General features: G+C 42.2%; 1 protein-coding gene across 1 annotated transcript in view; it reads left to right on the top strand.

Moving 5' to 3' along the window:
- Window positions 1–7,600: 7,600 nt before the first annotated feature.
- SFMBT1 (Scm-like with four mbt domains 1) overlaps window positions 7,601–19,955 on the top strand; it is a 36,092-nt gene continuing 23,737 nt past the window's right edge. The window contains exons 1-2 of the mRNA XM_010561590.1: window positions 7,601–7,757; window positions 15,243–15,337. Of these exons, the coding sequence (XP_010559892.1) occupies window positions 7,730–7,757; window positions 15,243–15,337 (123 nt within the window). The 5' untranslated portion in view covers window positions 7,601–7,729. The remainder of the gene's footprint in view (window positions 7,758–15,242; window positions 15,338–19,955) is intronic.

Consider the following 19,955-nt stretch of genomic DNA (forward strand, 5'->3'; position numbering starts at 1 on the left):
TCTTGGGAAGATTCGGAGTGTGCTAACAGTGCTGAGCCAAGGCCTTTGTGGCAGGTGGTTTTCTTTCCTGCAAAAGCCACTGAAATTGATCTTTGCTCATCACAGAACATAAGTTAAAATGGCTTGAAAAATTGGAATTCCAGCATAAATTGGAGATGGTGAGAAGTCTTCCACTTCGTCTTTTGTTTGTGGAGGGTCAGATACTAGGTAGGCATGTGCTTGTGAGATACTTACTTTGTTTATACAACAGAAAGTTAGAAAATATCTTGAGTGTTATCCAGGCTTCTAACTGTTAGTGACTAAATAAGAGAAGACAAAAATACAAGAAAGGTCTTAAACCCTGAAAAGGCTTAGAGAACTAGGAGTTTGTGTGAGGTATGGGACTCTGGAGACCCTTTCTTGGAGAAGTAGGACCTCTGCCAAGGGCTCCAGCAGGGAGAATGACAGGGGCATGGGGCAAGAGGGAAGGGTGTAGAAGTACATGTGTATAATACTTTGCTTCTCAAGAAAATAATTTGAATATCTGGTCTGACAGCTGTGTACTGTCCTTCTGGTGCTGTGGGTACAGAAGGACAGTTAATGGGCGCTTAGAGAAGCGTTGATGTGGTTGTTGAATCACAAAACACAGAAGCATGTGGCAGATTATACAGAGGCTGGTTTTGTGCCTACCCGGCTCTTGCAGTGTGAATGGAGTTAAAAAAATCCTCGAGTCAGGGAGAGGAGAGTGAGCAAAGCATTGGCAGCTTGCACACTCCTGCGGCAGCGCAGCTTTGTGGGGTTTTGGTGAGTTGCTTATCCGAGTGTAGCAGGAATGATCATGCAGACAGTTGCTGATCTGTGAATTTTAAACGGTTCGTTACCATCACATATATTAAAGATTTCTTATACTGAATGCTGTTCTGAATATTTGTTTGCTTTTGCCTCTCTCAGTCCTGATTTCAAGGGTGAGATTTTTTCAAAGGAGGCAAATATCTGCCGTTGCACCCTGATGGAGGTGGTTGCTGATTTGCTATGGCAGGTAATCAGCTGTATCTTTCCACTGAGTTGACAGCATTGTCTAGCCAGAGTCTCTGACATTTTCCCCCAAAAGGATATGTCTGTTTTAAGGAAATGTACAGCCCCTAACATGGGGGTTTGGATGTTTCTGTACTACACGTGCATTGCTACAAAAGAGTGAATGAAACTTGCACTGAATAGCTTGAAAGTTAATTTTCTCCAGCGCTGTTGATTTTGGTTCTGATTGAGAAATTTGCTTACTAGGTATCTTACTTTTTTTGTGCTGAAAATACTAAGTAAGGGTACTCCAAACTACTGTGATACAAAACTCACCAGTATACCTGTAATGGACTTCACTAAAATGTTTATGAGGAATCAAGTGCTACACATTCTAAGTAGACCCAAAATAAACTTGGCTTCTACATGAATAGTTTATTATGCTGGGTTCCATTTGTGCTATAGATTTTGGATTTTTTAAAAATAAATTCTATTGGTATTTAAAACACTTCCACTTAAGTTGTCATCCTAGATGGCCCTTTCCATTTTTTGACTTTCTTCTGTCAGTGACGGGTTGGCAGAGACTCAGTCAGGCCAGGTGGAGAGGGTGCAAATGTGTTTTCCAAAGGCCTGATGTTCTCTGCCTGGCTTATCTCCTAGGGTGGAGGACCCTGCAACTGCATTTTGGCTAGCTGAGATCTGCTTGTATGTCGATAAGGTGTGTGGCCTGCAAGTACCCAGTCGCATACCAATCTTGAACATGCCCCCCTTCCCCCCTGGAGCCACTGTCTCATTTTCTTGTAGCAAAAGGGGCAGCTGAGGCCTATATTTATCATTGACTGTAGTGCTGTTAGATTAGGAAAAAAGGTTAAAAAAAAGCTTGACGTCTTTTGCAGGCTGTGGAAATTGCTTATTTCTGCAGTAATAATAAAAGCAGAGGGTGAGTGAGCATCTGGAATTGGCCACAGGTTGTAACTGCAGTTGTGCGCAGCAGCATCAGGCATAAGGCTTGAGAGGGTCTGTGCCCCTGCTTTTCAGAGCTCCGTCCACTGCAGTGGCAGGATTGGGCTGGTATGTAGGGTTGGTGCAGAGTCTTCTCCCTGTGAAGGAGAAGTCTCTCCTTCCAGCTAATTTTGTCATAAAGAGTTCTAGATCTTAACTACAGAAGAGCTTTTATGATGAACTTGTGCGTTAGTAAGATGAATTGGGATTATTCACTGAAAGGGTCACTGAGTTAAAGTGTACGAGGAAGCACAGGAATGACTGGTTGTTTCCTATTTATAACTGTACACTGGGAAAGGGTTGCTGCTGTGGCTGGGCGCTCATCTGTATGTGTTTGGTACTTCGCATTGTTCTTTCTGAACGTTTTTCAGACAGAAGTTTGTAACAGAGGGCTGCTTTTGTCCTGAATGGCTTTTCTTTCTGAAACGCCAACAAGAATCTCCACTGCAAACGCTGGACCTAATTAGAAGATGTGCTGAACAGGACACTGTTTATGCCACAGCTGTAAGTCCTACAGTAAAAGAATTTGTTACAGAAACTCTTTAGATGAAATGTGTGTGCCGTCTCCTCTCACAGGGAACTCAGTATTGCCTTGAAGTGAAAAAGCACAGTTGTATGTGTGAATGGGCATAGGGACCAGGATGACATTTACCCCCTCTCCTCCCGCCTCCAAGGTATGGTCCAAGAATAACAAAAAGGACCTTCACCTTTCCTTGTGAGCAGTAGATTTATCTTCATATTCAGTGGCAGAGTTGTAGGTTTCAGGCATTGAAGAACCCCTTCCCTGCTCTGACAGACCTCTGCAACAGGTTTTCTGCCTGTCTGTGCAGAGTGAAGCTCTGTATGGTAGACACAGGGTTTTGAAATAGATTTTACTGGATGCCTTTGCATGAAGGAATTTGCTGAAACCTGATCCTTTCTGTAGCTTCTTCCCCAGTCCGTAGGGGTGTCTTCTGTCCCCATTGTCTCATGTGCCTTTGTTTTAAAATAATATTAAGCCTTAGACACCAGCTGATTTACTTTAATTCAACATCCAACTTATGTTTGATTTCTTTTCATATTCAAGTGAGCCATCTGGCTTTAATGAACTGTAACTGTTTTTAATGCTGCCTCCAGTTGCTAACATCTGAATATTTCATGTGCTGAAAGGAGGTTTGAAATGCAGAAGTGAGACTGAAGAGTCCAAAGTATTTCCAAATCAGCTCTGTTCCAGCAGCACTTGTGCTCCGCTCCCCTCGAGATTTATCAAAAGATAATCTTTGGGGTGCCAGACTGTAAGCATCAGCCATGGCGGGTGCTAATTACAAGTACTCTCAATTTTGTGTATGTAAAACACCAGAGCTGCTTATGAAATCCTGAATAACTACCCAGCTTGACTTGGGCACAGTATCAATCAACTTCAACAGGAGCTGCCAGTATTTGGCATTTTTTAAATAAACAGCCTCTTTGGTGTTTAGGTTTGGGTTTGTTGTTTTGGTTGTTTGTGGGGGTTTTTTGGGGGGGGGGGGCAGTATGGGGTGGTGTGTCTTAAATATTTCCATGTTGCAAAAAAAGGTAAGTTAGTTTTACATCACCTAGTTTAGTTATAGAAGTTAATTGAGAGCTGGATCCCATAAACTGAAAATATCTTAATTGCAATTAAATTCTGAGGGTACTTTGCCAGGACTACGCTATTAGAAACCAGTGGCATATCCCCAGATTTGTTAGACTACATGCTTTGCTCGACATTTTTCACAGCGTTGCCTTTGTTTTGGCTTAGCAGTGTGACAGCTGATAGACTTACGATAGGCCATTACTGAGAAATATTTTGATTAATGATTAAAAAGTATTTTGTTGGTTAGTCCTTCACTGTGTGCCAAGCATCGTGCAGATTGCCAGTGACATCATCTTCCAGCATTATTTCATAAATGGTAGAATAAATGGAAGCTTAGACTGTCAGTCTGTCGACAGGAGGAAAGTCTTCAGAAAGGGTAGGCTGGGAACATGTGGTTGCGTTAGCTTACCCTGCACTGCTTTGTCCTGAGAGCATGGAAGAAGTACATAAGGAACCAAAGGAGACTGATAGAGATTGGTACCTTAATTTCTCAGTGACTTTCTCGTAGAGTCAGAGCTGAATTGGGAGTTAACTTGTGACCTTGTAGGTATATGCTGAGCACAGTATTTCTGAGCTGGAGAGGAGTAGGTTAGAAGCAGTATAGCAGAAATTGGCAGCCGAGTTCCCTTCCAGATGCATTCCTGAAGCTATAATGAATAAAACCATATTAATATCTTCTGCATGGTAGATTTTTGTGGCATTAAGCTACCATTCAATAGGAGCTCTTAATGATACCTCTTGCTACTCTTAAAAATTTTTATTCTCACATGTAATGAATTTTTAAAGTTGGCTGTATTTTGATTGTGCTTGAGAACTTCCTGCACCACTGAGCACTGTTGGTGGATACTTCTTTAATTCTATTCAAGTTTGTTGTTTTGTTTGCATATGAAGGAGGCTATCAGTGTTGTAGACAGGAGATTTCAGCCAGGCCTTTCAATGCTTTGCACTGCAGTTCCCTAAAATTCATGCCAAAAACTGTAGCTCAGTCTACAGTACAATTTTGGCATCTCACTTTCAGTTGAAGTGTAACTCGAGTTTGGTTTGACTCGTGTGATATTGCCAGCTAGCAAGCCTGGATGCTCCACAGACGTGCTCAGGACATTTGCAGCCTGCTACACAGCATTTTACAATTAAGCCATGGAAATCCTCCACAAAGTGGAATTACGGTACTTTGAGAAGGTCTGGGGGGGGGGGCCCCCCCCCTTTTTTTTTCCTTTCCAAGTTCTCTGTGTCTGAATGGTGGAGGCATGTCTCGGTTAACTTGCTTTGCATGGTGACCGTGGGAGCCTAAAGATACTGCTATCAGCAGGGACAGGGACAGTGCCCTTCCTGGTCCCAGCCACAGGCGTCTGCCCAGTCCTTGTGCCTGCGATTACGGAGCTGCCTTCTCCGTTCGCTCGGAGAGGCTGCCGAGGAACGGGGGCAGGCAAGCCGGCAGAAGCGGTCGCTCTCCCACCTGAACTTCCCTGTAATAGAACTACTTCTTCAAAATGCTTCATTTTTTAACAGATAGACGGATTTTCAAAGGAAAAAGCATTTAGTTAGAATTTTTCACACCAGCTGTACTTCCCAAGCTGCTTATTTGAATGACAATATAAATGCAACTGCAGCCTGCATAAAGCTGCTTAAGATCTGCTGGCACTTGTGGTGGGATGGAAGATACTCTTTCAGAGAGAGAAGGGCTGGGTAGTGTCTTAGTCATTTGTAGTTACGGTGTGTCCAGTCCAGTTATACCTTCAGAAGTCAAATCATGGTTGCACCTTTAGAAGCAGTATCGTATTGGAAAATCTCTTAGTTGTGATACTCATTTTGAAGTAAGATTTTAGTGTTTCCATCTGCTAGGCAGCTTGCATTACTTACAGATTAGTCCATGCTGTAGCAGAAAAAAAAGCCCACTTAAAATAGTTGGTTTCTTTAACCTTAAAAAAAAAAAAAAAAATAAAAAGAACCCTCCCACAAAACCTCTGTAAGGATTATTGGGTAGTCTCCATAGACACTATAGGTATGCAAAACTCAAAAAAATTTAAGACTTTTCAAATGTGTTAAAATGTAGTTATTAAAAATGTGTTTAGGTGAGAAGTGCAGCCTGTGTTTTTTAAAACCTGATTTTTAGTCCTTTGCAATATTTTTGGTATCTTGCTTAAAAAGAAAAAACACGTGCTTCCCAGACATTCAACAAGAATGCAAAGGATATTTGAAGATTATCTTTTTTTTACAAGAATTTTTAAGCCAATAATCTTGTTTTTGAGGCCGCCTCATGCCCCATCTCATTGATTTATAGAAAGTTGTCAGTCAGAGTGTGATATTAATAAAGAAACACGTAACCTAGGCTTTTATTTACTATAGAACTTTGCTTTAGTGGAGAATTTTTTAAGGGAAGAATACTCGCAGTGCATTGCCAGTGCAGTGAACTAGTGGGCTTGCTTTAGATGTGTCCTTCCTTGGTTTCTACCATTAATAATGAAATAATGATTTAACTGCTCATAGGAATAGGTTTGAAAGTTATGGCTATTTATCACAAAATGTTTAGGAGTGTAGTTCTGCTCCTTTATTATATATATATTTATATATTTTGTTATATATTTAGGTTATTTTCCCCTGATACACATCGGGGCAGGAATACCTTCAGCTTGCACAACTATAAAATACTCTGTGTGTGCACATGCATGTGTGTACTAAAACGAAGGTGTGAAAAACAGCCAGTTTCAGGGCATTTTTTTTTACATGTACCGTCCTCAGATGTTCTGCAGGGCAGCAGTTTCTGGTTTGGGGTAACAGGATAAGACGTTAAACAGTTCAGCCATCTACATTTGTACAGCCTCTGTATTTGTAGCGTGGGTTTGTCAAAAGAGACCGCAAAATTTTCTTGTCGTGCTGTCTCCAAACAATTTGGGAGTCTGGTGGCAGAAGGGCTGTGTCCCTTGGCGATGAAGGTGATGCTTAAGAAATTTGGTGAGTGGAAGGATTATGAGTTACGGGTAGGCTGGAGTTGTATCACTTGTTTGTTTTTTCTCATACCACAGGATCATAATTTTAATGTAATGTAGTTGGGAGCAGTCCTCTGCAGTTGTACAGGGCTGCTTCTCCTTGAAGAACCATTGGCATGGCAGAAGTCAATACAGACATCTTTTAAGTATACAGTATGAGAGGTGACTGTTACCTGTATTGAATATCTTAAAATATGTTTTACCAGCTAATATACAGTAAAATGAACTGCCATAAAATCCAAAGAAAATGTTAAGACTGGTAAAAGAAAATGAAATTAAAACAAAGTACATCTCTTGGTGTACAGAGTATTAATTGTTTTTTCCACTTCTATAAGAGACAACATTTTGATAATAAATGAGCTACTGTGTCAAAGCATAACAGTTTCACTGGTGTCTTCAAGTCCCGTTAAAGGGATGAAGTGATGGCTCCTTGGTTGAACTGTTACAAATCTAGGAAGTTTAAAATGTGTACATATATTTAAACTTGTCTTACAGCCATTCAAGGCCAGAGTTGCTAATTGCCTGAAGGCTTGTGGACAGCAAATGGCTAAAGCATTAGAAACACACAGCCTGAGCAGACATTTTGTAAGCCTCATTGTACTCTTTCTTTGCTAGTATCAGTTTGGCTTTCTTGACTTCAGGCATTTTTGTTGGTCCAGGTGACAAAGGAGATGGATTCTTGTTTTGTCCTGCTCCTAAGACATGACTTGGTTAGTTCCCTGCTTCTTTAGCCTTGTGAAGGGTTGAAGGAGCTTTTGAGAGGGGTGGATTTGTTGGGGGGCTAAAGAGATGTTGAAAGTCAGCTTTATAATTGCCTGATTTAGGAAATATGTTTTTTCTAGCATCAGTTTGGTCTGCAGATGAAGGATGTGGAATAGCTAAACATACATAAATGCAGTGAGATGCCCTTGTTTGCTTTAAAGTTTTTGGCTTATTGCTGGAGTAATGTTCTTAATGTATCTTAAAAGTAGTTAAAATCCAGTAAACATTTTCTTATCGGTTGTTCTTTTCAGGTTTTTTTCAGGATACCTTCTTGAATGTCCTGGCTGCCAGTAGAATTGAAGGCGGGAGGCAACTCATGACCACCAAACTGTGACAGCCTTGGATTCCCCTGCTTTTGGCTGCTCAAAATAATCACTGGGCTACTGTGGAGATGAATGGAGAACAGCAGTATGATGCAGGTAATAGTACAGCTGAGCTCCCTGGCTAAAAATTCTCAAAAAAATTGGCAAATGAGATGGAACAAAGATGAGCGCAGTGAATGTTTCATAGTGCATGTGTCTGATGCTGTGTACTGTATACAGGGAGAAACTCAAATTTCAATGACTGTGGGTTAGATTCTGGCTACGGGGCTTATGTTTGTTATTGCTCTATTTCAAAAGCAGGGTGTATCATTGGCTTAAAGGAGGACAAAATCTAACCCACCTTAGTAATTGTGTTTTAAGAAGCTGTGTCTTTCCTCTTTGTGATACCACTATGAGATGGGCTTATGAAAAGCTCAGTGGCTTTAACGCTACTATTTTAAGGCATTTGTCTGTCAAAGTGGTTAATATTATCGTGTTCTGTCCTTGTGTTCATCTTGTTCTTAATATTTTGACAAGGTTATGCTGCTGGTTTAAAAAGTCAGATAACTGAAGTTGTTTGCTGCCATTGTAGTCTGTCCTGTTTTTCTGATGTGCCTTGGTGTGCCTGCTTTGATAGGCTTGGGATATCAACTCCTAACCTGCTGCAGAGTGGTATATTATGATAAATTAGCTCAGGTTTTGGTTCACCTTGAAACACTAGGCTGGGAAAAGTGATTGTCTGGGGTAGCTGGGGATACTAACAGCTTTCTGAAACACTTCTGGAATTGTACACTCTTGCGGGGGTAGGGACCATCCATTTTTCTGACTTGACTGCCATGGTTTGATCCCTTTCTTTGAGGAGGTCCCTACCTATAGTGTTGGTACAGGTAGTATAAAGTAAATTTGAATTTGTAGTTACCAGTGTAAACAATTGCATTAGGATTTTATCTGAGTATTACTTTCCTTTGGTATTTGTCCAACAAGCAGCTCTTCTCATAGGACAATTGGTAGTTTTTGTACCTTTACTTTATGAAAGTCTAATTGCTGTCAGTGTTACTGAAGAAAAGTTAAATGTGATTTTAATCTACAGTGCTTTTAGAAGAATGCTATCATCTGCTTTATGATGCTGAAATATGCTTTTTGATTATTAATTATAGCCAATCAGTCAAGTTGTTGTCAACATTATATCCTCAAATAAGCAAGAAAAAGCAGCATGCTCAAGTATGCAGAATGTCTCCAGGCACATGCAAACACTGTTTCCTCTGCTAGTGGAAACTGCTAACTTCTCTCATGTAGTGCAAGAAAGAGAAAAGGCTTTGAGCAGCTGAGAAGAACACTAAGGACACGTATACATGGTCAGCGATGGGATGTTCACAGGCACATCCTGCCATAGTAGAACCTTTATTGACATTTTTCCATCTTCCTCAAAAGGTATCAGAGGTCACACAGTCCTCCCTGTGTGTGCTTTCGGAATAGCTAGGAAGGGTTTGATACTGCATTGAAATTACTCAACAACTATTTTCCTGAGCATGGTATTTGTGCCTGGTTTGAGTACAGGTGGCTGTGAAAAGCAAACAATAGCTGAAGAGAGCTTTACTTGCTGAGTTCAAAGCTAGTTTCCAGCAAATGCTACACATGTAAGCATAAGCACATTGATTTTGTTGTGCCCTCTAATATTGTTTCCTGAAATGCTTTGAGTTAGACCAGTCCCAACCCCTACTGGAACATTCCCTTCATATTCTTTGACTGGTGTCATTTTTTCCACTTGATGATTTTTAGCAGTTTTGGAGATTCCGCTCTGTCTTTTTGGTTGTTACATACAGGCTCTCTGCCTACAAGAACCCAGACGGTGGTCAAGGTTGTTGGTTGTGATGCTCTCCTGCACTACAGGGGGATAAGACGACTTTCATTCTTGTCACAGTCTTCCTCAGCTGCTGAAATTCCATCCTCTCTTTATTTATTCATGGCCTTGCAGCCAGTATAGATGGAAAAGATTAACTGTTATTAAAATCAGATTGAAATATATCTAAGTTTCAGGGTGAGAAACCTTTAGGTTAGACTTAATTGAAGGTCTTGCAGACTTCAGTGTGATGTACTTAAATGTCCAATATGACAGTCTTCAACTAAATCACATTAAAGATGCATGAAAACTATTTGCAGTGAGAATTTAACTCAAATCCAAAGATCAAAACAGTCTGGTGTAGGCTGTTTCCATTGCAGGTATTTTTAAGGGCTAATGTCCTTAATATTTCACTACCTTCTTGTGTCCAAATGGTACAATTCAGTATTCTTTCTCTTCCTGTATGCATCAGAGAGCAGCAGGACATAATTCATGGTAAAATTCAGAAAGGAAGAGGTAGTGTTCAAAATGATGGTAGTAGAAATAATGATAAATGGGAAGCAATACCCCTACCTAGGAAGCTTCTAGTATTCTTACAGACAATTTTCTCACCTCCAGAGTGGATAAGAGTTATCCACAGAACCTCTGTAGGACACTTCTCCGATTTTACCTGAGATAATGTTAGCTTGATTTGAAAGCTTTACTGACAGAAACTAGTTGTATGGTGAGGCCACAGAGATGAGACTCACATCTGGTTTCTTTCCCCACCTTTGCCAAAGTTGTTCTTTGCCACTGAGCTAACATGTGGCTCAGTCATCCTGTCTAATGTAGTGTATTGGGTCTGCATGGCAAGGTTTTGGTAGCATGGGGGCTACAGGGGTGGCTTCTGTGAGAAGCTGCTAGAAGCTTCCCCTATGTCCGACAGAGCCAATACCAGCCGGCTCCAAGACAGACCCACTGCTGGCCAAGGCCAAGCCCATCAGCAACGGCAGCAGTGCCTCTGGGATAACATATTTAAGAAGGGAAAAAAAGTTGCTGGGGCACAGAAACTGCAGCCGGAGAGAGGAGTGAGAACATGTGAGAGAAACAACCCTGCAGACACCAAGGTCAGTGAAGAAGGAGGGGGAGGAGATGCTCCAGGCACCACAGCAGAGATTCCCCTGCAGCCCGTGGGAAAGACCATGGTGAGGCAGGCTGTCCCCCTGCAGCCCAGGGAGGTCCACACCGGAGCAGATCTCCACCTGCAGCCCGTGGAGGACCCCACACCGGAGCAGGTGGGTGCCCGAAGGAGGCTGTGACCCCATGGGAAGCCTGCGCTGGAGCAGGCTCCTGGCAGGACCTGCGGACCTGTGGAGAGAGGAGCCTATGTTGGAGCAGGTTTTCTGGCAGGACTCATGACCCTGTGGGGGACCCACTCTGGAGCAGTGTGCTCCTGAAGGACTGCAACCCGTGGAAGGGACCCACGCTGGAGCAAGGGAAGAATGTGAGGAGTCCTGCCCCTGAAGAGAAAGGAGCGGCAGAGACAACGTGTGATGAACCGACCGTAACCCCCATTCCCCGTCCCCCTGCGCTGCTGGGGGGATAGGTAGAGAATCCGGGAGTGAAGTTGTGCCCGGGAAGGAGGGAGTGGGGGGGGGGAAGATATTTTAGGATTTGGTTTTATTTCTCATTACCCTACTCTGGGTTGATTGGCAATAAATTAAGTTCATTTTCCCTAAGTCTGTTTTGCCCATGACAGTAATTGGTTGAGTGATCTCTCCCTGTCCTTATCTAGACCCACAAGCCTTTTGTTGTATTTTCTCTCCCCTGTCTAGCTGAGGGGAGAAGTGATAGAGTAGCTTTGGTGGGTACCTGGTGTCCAGCCAGGGTCAACCCACCATATATAGGAAAATATGTCTCGGTGTAGTAGAAAGCTGAATTAATTTAGGACTTACAGCAATTAAGAATATGGGGAGAAAGAGAGAAACATACATGTATGTACACCCATTTTATTAGATTAATAAATTGTGCTTTAGGATTAAATGGATTAAATATGATTTTGCTTCTTGTTATCTGTCATACAAATTTGCAAGTTTGGTCACAGTAGTGAGAGTTTCTGGTGTAAATATCTGAGGTTTTATTGAGCAGTTTGAACTCAGACTGATCAGGACATTTAATACAGACATATGGCCCCTCAGGAATGTAGCTTCATTAAACTAGTCCTCTGTGTATCCTGGGATCTGCTAACCTGCGAGGGTCTTGCAATAGGGTCTTGCAAAAAATACCAACGGACTAGATCAAAGGCTTGATTTAAACGGCCTGCTCTGCTGCAACTGTCCTGACAATAAAACCAGAAAAGCAATTTCATTCTGACTCTCAAAGATTTCCAGCTAGCATGAGCCTTACCAGAGGGATGGTCCTTCACCATACTCTTGGAGTGTTTCTGCATTCAGATGTTGAAAAATAGATACTTGATTTCTGAGATTTTTCATGGTTTATGTAGTCCTACCACATGCCACAATTAAAAAAACTAATTTAGTGCTCTCACTGTGAAACCTCATACAGCATTTTTGCTTTGAGCTTTATTCAACGAACTTTTCATGTTCCACATTGATTCAGTTAAGTAAGTGCTGCGCTAAATAACCTGGAATGCTGTGGCAGGGCCGTGTATGAGAAGCAGCAGGTAGATCTGTTAAATCCTATAGCTAAGCATGGCCCTCAGCTGTGCCAGTCTCCTAAAGGAAGGAAAGCACCTGAACTCCCCAGCTCTGCATGCTCGGTGGTTGAAGTACGAGGCTAATCACCTAGCCTCATTTAATTGTAAAACCTTAGTAAAGTGTAAATGCAAGCTGAGTTGAACTCTTATGAATGAATGGAACAGCAAAAGTTCTGGGTGCTTTTTTAAAAAGTTTTTTAAAAAATCCCTCTGACTCAACAAAACTCCCTAAAATAAAGCAGGAGGAGTATTAAATTTGCAATGAGTGTTGGACAGGAATTTGTGATTTATTTTTTTTTCTGTGAAAAATGAGTTGCATGAGAGCATCTGGGTGTGCTGGTGAGATTTGGGCACTGTACAGTACACAGCAATCGGAGCCCTTCTCACCGCAGTGCAGACCTGGAAGGAAACAGCTCTTTTGGATATGAAAACATCCAGGCTGCAGAGACCGTGGATGAGTGGAGTGACAAAGGACCTGTGGTAACTCTGATCCAGTTGGGAACTGGTTTTAACTGCCGTTAGAGGCGAAAGAGTAGCTGGAGCAGCATGCAAACTGGCTTTCTCAGGAGCTCCTTGCAGCAATTAAGTGGCAACATAAGTTACTAATTGACCCTTTCAGTGTGTTAAGTGACCTGTGCCTCATTTAAGGAGCTTAACTGCCCCTTAGACAGTTATCTGATGATAACATGTTATTGAAGACTTGGTGCTGCAAGCGGCTTGGTAAAGAGCACGGCTGGAAAGCCTCAAGATCCGTGTAGTATTCCCAGGTCGAGCTACTTGGCTTTCAAACTTGCTAAAAAGCACAGAGCAGTCACGTTGCTTTATGTTTCCCTTCAAGCAGGAATGCATTAGACATTGCAAGCAGTGCTTTTTACATACAAAGTGCTTTTGGAGTTGGATGAAAGTGGGGTTGTTGCTGCTGTTTAGCAGCTGGGTGCTTTTCTTTGGGAAAGGGTGAACTGGTGTTCTCTAGGCAGGAGAAAAATCAGACAACGTTTGCTCTTGGTTTCGACTGATTATGGATGTGTTCAAGCTGATGTTTCTTCCCACTTTGGTTCTGCAGCTGTAGACTTAAGCATTTTTATGGTTATATTAAAGTGCGGTTTTAATGAGTTAAGAAATCTTAATCTGTTTTAACAACATTTTGCAATGAAATTATGTTTTTCTTAGAATGACTTGCAGCCAAAGCTTTGATCAACTCCACCCTAATTTGCAAACAGCTGTGGTGTGTTCCTTAACCTCTTTACTCCCTCAAAATTTTTTAAAAATAAAATTACTTGCTTCTGCCCTTCTCCAGGTCTATTTCTTCAGTAAGTTAAAAATTATCCCCTGAAAGCGATGGTGACATTCAAGCTCTGAATTTTTTGAGCTCTGGGGCTTATGAAGGGCCAATATAACCAACTGTGGTTGTTTAAAACTAGCAAAGTGAAATCGGGTTTGGGAGAGATAAGAGCTGCCTTTAAAACAGATACTGTCATCAGCAAACAAAAGCTAATTGAATATACGTTTCTAAATTTTGGGAAATTATAATTCCTAGAAGTACAATGAAAAGTCAAAGATAAGCTTAACAATCAGTTTGAAGATAAAATGAACCTACTTTACACTCAAGACTTGTAGGGTTTTTAGACAATTGAATGTAGTTCAGAATTTTGGGCAAATATTTGCCCCTCTCTATTCAAGTACTAAGAACTGCTGTGAAGCATACTTAGCAGGTTGTCAGCATGTCCATGGGTCTGATATGGGCATGTAGTAGTACTTCATTCTTTTTTTTTTTTGGACATGTAATGTTTCCTGCTCAAGCTACTATTCCTTGAAAGAACAGTTACCACCTGTCCTAAGAAAGTCAGAGTGTGTAAGAAATGTTGGTGTCCTATAATCTTTGCTGCGCTCTCCCTGTGGTTGTGATACAGAGAGATTTCTCCATTTTCAAATACAAACAAGGTATCAGGTTTCGTTGTACCAAGAGAAGGAAATCTCTCGTGTTCATTCATAAAGACAACTATTATGCAGATTGGTAGAATTGGTCTAAAAGTGGAAATGAAAAGCTTTACTTTTATGTCATGTCACTGCCATCCCATTTTGCTGGTGAACCTGAAGCTGTAGTTTGTGTGTTGAGGTTAAAAATGCCACTTACCTGCAGTGGGACCTTCCCTGGTCATCCCGCACTGTGCCTGCAGGAAAAACATAATGTTGCTGCATGCTGAACTAAATAGGGCACCTGAAGTCCAACCTGTGTTGGTTGTGGTGTCTTTTCAGCATAGCGGGTTACACGTTGGAGAAGGTGGGAATAGGAAGGGGGCAGGGAAGCAAGCCAAGAACTGCAGGGGAGACCGGGGCTGTGGGACAGGCTTGACAATAATAGAAAATCTGACTAATTTGTAGTGTGGCTCACTACAGCTGCTTGCTTCTCTAACAGCCTAAGTGAGTTTTGAACTGTGGCTTTAGTGGTTTTAGCACATTTTTTGTTTTAAATGCATCCAGAAATGAGATTTTCTTGGTCTAAAGAAGCTGTTACACCTTATGAGCTGGGTTTTTTTAAGTGACTAATTTGAGTGTTCTTGATTTCAGTTGTGTCTCGAGCTGTTTTCTTTAGGACTAGCCTGAGTCGTCCTCTGTGCTTTTGGTGTTTTATAACTTCTAAATAAATACTATCTAACTTTAAATAGAGGAGAGTCATATTTCAGGGTTTTTTTCTAGTCTTTCTTTTCAAACCTCTTACTATTGGTATTGCTGTTTCCTGGATGACTTTTAATTTAATACACCAAAGGTCCAGTATGCCCAGAGTTTTGAGTCTCTTATATTTGTTGATACAAATACAGAACTCTTCTGCCTATATTCTCCTCTCAGCAATTGTAAACAATTTCTGCTTAAGCAAAATCCTCAGGATCTCACTATTTTTCAGACGAGATACAACTTAAAGTCTGTGTGTTGAAATGTGTAACTGAAGTTCACTGCGCACTTGTGTCCTCAGTCACTTGGAATTGAAGTGGGTTTTTCTGTAGTTCTTAGTAGCCTGAAACTTAAGCCAACAGGTTGCTAAATAGGAGGAATTTGGCTTCTCTTCCAGATGCTGGTTCCAGTGTGGAAGAAGTGGAATTCAATTGGGATGAGTATCTAGAAGACACAGGAGCAACTGCTGCCCCCCATGGATCTTTTAAACATGTGAGTAAGGGAGTGTATGTTTACTTACCACCTCCTACATCAGTTTTTTTTGATATACTGAATGTTTAGGGTTTCTTTGAATGAGTTGATGCTCTCAGATCTGGAAGACTTAACTAGAATCATGTTTCTTAAAGAGAAATGAGGAATTTCACCTTTTTATTACTGTTGTAATTATTATCTTGTCTTCCTCACTGTCTGAAGCACAGGGTAATCCCATCCACAAGTGCTGAAAGTTAAGGGGCTCCTAGTCTTTTCTGCACCAGAAGATAAGCTTAATTTTTCTCATGAAGGCCAAACTGGCCAGTCTCTTTCTTCTTTTGGTGATTGCTACTGGATAACTGCTGTGGAAGAGCTAGCTTTAGAAGGTTGGTGGCATAGTTCTTGAACAGCAGAAATCAGATGTGCTCTCAAAGAAGGTTTTAATGGTGGCTTTCAAGGAGGCCAAGGAGAAAATAATAGCTCTGCCAAACACTTGACTGGAGTAGTTAGAAAACTGATTAGGATAATTTTTGATCACGGCCTTAATGGATAGTATGAAGTCTTGATAAGCCCTTGTCTTTGCCCTTAGATATCTTTAATCAAATGTTTGTTGGTAAAATCATGCACTGTCCTGTTGGGTGAGATCTGAATGTGAAGTCTGCCTTCTTGTCCTGGGTTGTCAGTGAAGGTGAACAGCACAGAGCTGGTTTCCAAACCTCTTGGATCTCTTCCAACAATTGAAACACCTTCCAGACTGCCAGCCTGTATTCTTATCCAGCTCTATTAAAGTTACTGTTTTACAGTCTTTCAAAGACTGGCTGTGGGACTTTTACCACGGCAGTGAGGGTAGTGACTTGTGTGTGGCACATTGCTTGGAAAGCACTCCGTGGTGCTCAGGTTTTTGGGTCTGGTATCACCACTTTTGGTACAGGAGACTTGCATCAGAAGGAAAACAAACTGAGGTCTGTTCATGAAGGATCAGAAAGCATTTTGAGTCCAAAGGTAACCTGCAGAAGTGCAAAACATTAAAGATCTGTTAAAATGTGGCAGTTGTGTTAGCAGTAAAGATGCACAGTAGATGTGGACTTCGCAGAGGCTCTTCCATACGCTGGGATGTAATTGTAAGCTTTTTGTTCAAAATAAGCATTCGGGTATCTCATTTCAGAAGGGGAGAGGCCTGTGCTTGCTTTGTTTTTGCTCAGTGTACTAAGGCTCTAGCAAGAGCAAGCTTACTCAGAGCGGTGGCCTCCATGCAGCCCACATTGAGGGAGAAGCATGGAATTGGAGCAGCGGCATTTTGCAGTAGTGCAAGGAGTGGTCTGTCTGGTCCTCCGGTGTGGTTTACCTTGCTTGATCTCTGTTAAAGAAACTTGCTATCATAGCCTGGACATTATACAAACTAATTGTAATGCCAGCCTTACAGTGGTGGCCAAGTGAATTAACGCTGCAGCTATATTTTGTTAATCAGCAGGAGACACACTTTGAATGACTTTGTTACTCCTGCACTGAACTCTTGGCCAGCTCAGCTGTGTCAAACAAGAGGTCTGATGGCTGTGGCCGTGGTCAGTAAAAACGCAGTTAGTTTTAAACCAAAATCCACGGTCTGTATTGTTATTATTCCCTGCGTGTGCAGAGCACGGTGCGGTTTTGCTGGTGCAAGTGACAGTGCCGCGGAGAGTGCTTTAGTGAGCAGGCGTGGGCGAAGCCCAGCCGCCTCGGCCGGTCCTTTCCTGCTGCGTCGGGTGCCCTCTTGTGGGCAGCGCCGCGGAGGAGCCGCGCTGGGGGAGCTGGGCTGGCCCCGCTCCGCACCCGGCCCGGCGGGCTGGCCGGGCCGCTGCACGGGGGGGCGGGAGCGCTGCACGGGGGGTCGTGAGCGAGCCTGGAAATAGAGGCCTGCGTGTTCAGAAGGGGGCCGCCAGGCGTTTGCTAGCTGAGTTCCCTCAGAGTCTGTCTGGAGGCCGATTTTGATGTTCTCTGTGTAATAAGCTTGGCATAAAATTTTGGAAAGTTAATGCTGACACTGAATTGACAAGCGGAGAGGAGCACATTACAGCAGCGTCACATCACCTAGATCTTGCTGTGAACAGGAGTTCAGTAGTGCAAGGTCACATGCTCAGGATTTCTGCTGTCCGTTAGAAGGCAATGGTTTGGAAAAGGTAGAGGAGGAGAACCTCAGTGTCTCTGTGACAGCCTGTCTGTGTTACGAAGCACTAAAAAAATGTTGGTGCGATTCCAAGGTACATCAGGTGAGAGAGCCTACAGGCACTGATGTCTCTGTACTAGCGACTGCTGGTCCCTCCAGCTGGAATCTGTGCAGTGCTAGTTGCTTGACTTGAAGAATGACTTCTTTTTATAGTCTACCATCAGGAGAGCTAAGAGGGGACTACCTTTGTACTCTCAAAAAAACAGAAGGGAGAAAACTAAGCTGAAGAATAACATTGGCACAAGAGCAAATGGACATGTATAAATAAATAAATTAATATAAATAAATTTTAGATGGAAGCTTAATGGTTTTGTTTGGTTCTTTTTAAATATTGGAGTGGTGAGACTGTGACCAGGCTCCCATTATGAGTGGTGGGGGAGAAATACCGAACCCATGTTGTAGGAGAGTACATGATCAGGTTAAGAAAATGTAATGCGTGATTACACAGCCTGTGTTAGCAAAGAACTAGACTTGCTGGTGGGAGAGAGGACTTTTTCATATTTGTATGCTTTTAGTAATTCTGAAAGTTTTGCTCTTGCTATGAGCAAGATGCGTTGGAAAATGTAAGCTACTTCTTCAAATTAAGTGTGTTCTAATGTTTAATTTGTTTGCATTTTAAAAATTAAACAATATTGAGATCAAAGTGACTGTTCTGCCTACAATCTAGCAGGAAAAAGAGCTTACCAAAACCTGGAGTTGCACTGGACGCCAATGTTGTCATCCTCCCCCCTACGTCTAAATACACGTTCCCTAGAAATGTTGAATGCTCTTTTTTAATTCCTTTCTGCAACTTATATGTGTGTGTAAATACATATTAAAACTTAAGTTAGTGTTCAGCATCATCTGAACACATGTATTTGCTGTGTGTTCTTGCGTGCTCCTAATGCCTTTTGCCTGTTCATTATCATTACCTCCTTCTGAGCTGAATCGGATCCCCAGGTCTGACCTGTGACCTGGCACAAAGCGGGGGGATAGTGCTCGATGGGAAGGAGGGCCTGGGAGTTGGAGCTGCCTAAGCAGTGCTATCACGAACCTCTCGTGGCCATCTCAGCTTGCCATATGTGCAGCAGGAAGCTGCCACTCTCAGACCCACTGCTCCAAAGAAAATACTCCCCGAGCTTCCACAGCATCTTCTGCTAGCTAGTGTGCTCAGTGAGCCAGCCTAAAGAAACAAGTTTTGTGCTTTAAACCACTTAGTGGTGTCGTCTTGCCCAGCTGCCAGGAGAGGGGGCTAACTTCTTGGTCTCTGCTGTATCCACCGGGGAACATAAATGACAGTGTTAGAAAAATGCACCTGAGTTCAGGGAAAGCTCCATCTGTTGCTGTTGGTTTCATTGAATGCAGCTCTCTCTGCTGTGAGGCTTTGCTGAAAGTTCAGGTATCAGAAATCAGCTGCACAGATTTCCCAGTTCCTCAGACTTTGTGTCGAGCTCATGGCTTTTCTCTCAGGAATCAGAATATGAAGTCTTTCTTAATATCTCTTCAGCAAGACAACTATCTTTTTGAAGAGATGACCTCTGTAATACCAGTTCAAAATTCCTGCAGGTATTGGGTCCTGCTGTTTTGTTTTTAAGAAGGGGTTTCTCTAAGTGAAGGGTATTAACCTAAAGGATGTGAACAGTTAACAGAGGCATATGCTTTTCTTTCTAATGTGGTTCTCTTAGTTTTATTTTTAGCAAACCAGTATGTGCTGGCTGATGAGACTATAATAGCTATGCCAGTTACTGAACCGTCAGCGCAGAACTGGTAATAAATAACCCAGAAAATATCTACTGCATCTGCATCATACTGAAAGCCTTTTTTTGCAGTTGAGTCAAAGAGGAAATGGAACTTGGGACCACTTAAGAAGGAAAACACTGGTTACATTCAGCTGAGAACAGGGGATTGACATGTTAGATTTTTAAGACTGAGGCCATGGAATTAAGCGTAGCTCAGAAACATACTGTAGTGAGAGCAGAACAGGGTCCTTCTGCTCTTTCAGGAATGTTTGAGCTGGGGGAAGTTTGGGATACAAGAAACTTAATGTTTTGCCTTCTCTTTTTAAGTTCATGTTTCAGTATCTGAATACTGTGCAGTCAGATTCCTGACCTGCGTGCGCGCACACACGCACACAGTATTTGGTGCTTTATTGTTGTCAAAGCCAGAGTTCACTGAAGAACACATAGTGTTTATGTTCTATGCAATTTATGTAACAATGCTACATACAGAATTATTTGGGTTCTTGCGTAGAGACATTAAAAATCCTTATTCTGCAATTTGTGCAGATTTGTGACTTCTTAAGTGAGCATGGCGGAAGAGACATTGATACTGTTACCTACAGCATGTGTATGTGCTTTAAACAGGCTCTTCGTCCAAAGAGGTTGAAAGACACAGTTTAACACAAAAAGTCTGAGTTGTGTTGCTGAGTTTGACCTTTAATTTTGCCTAGCTTGGCAG

Source organism: Haliaeetus leucocephalus, unplaced genomic scaffold, assembly GCF_000737465.1.
Source record: "Haliaeetus leucocephalus isolate CR32 unplaced genomic scaffold, Haliaeetus_leucocephalus-4.0 Scaffold148, whole genome shotgun sequence".
NCBI lineage: Eukaryota > Metazoa > Chordata > Aves > Accipitriformes > Accipitridae > Haliaeetus > Haliaeetus leucocephalus.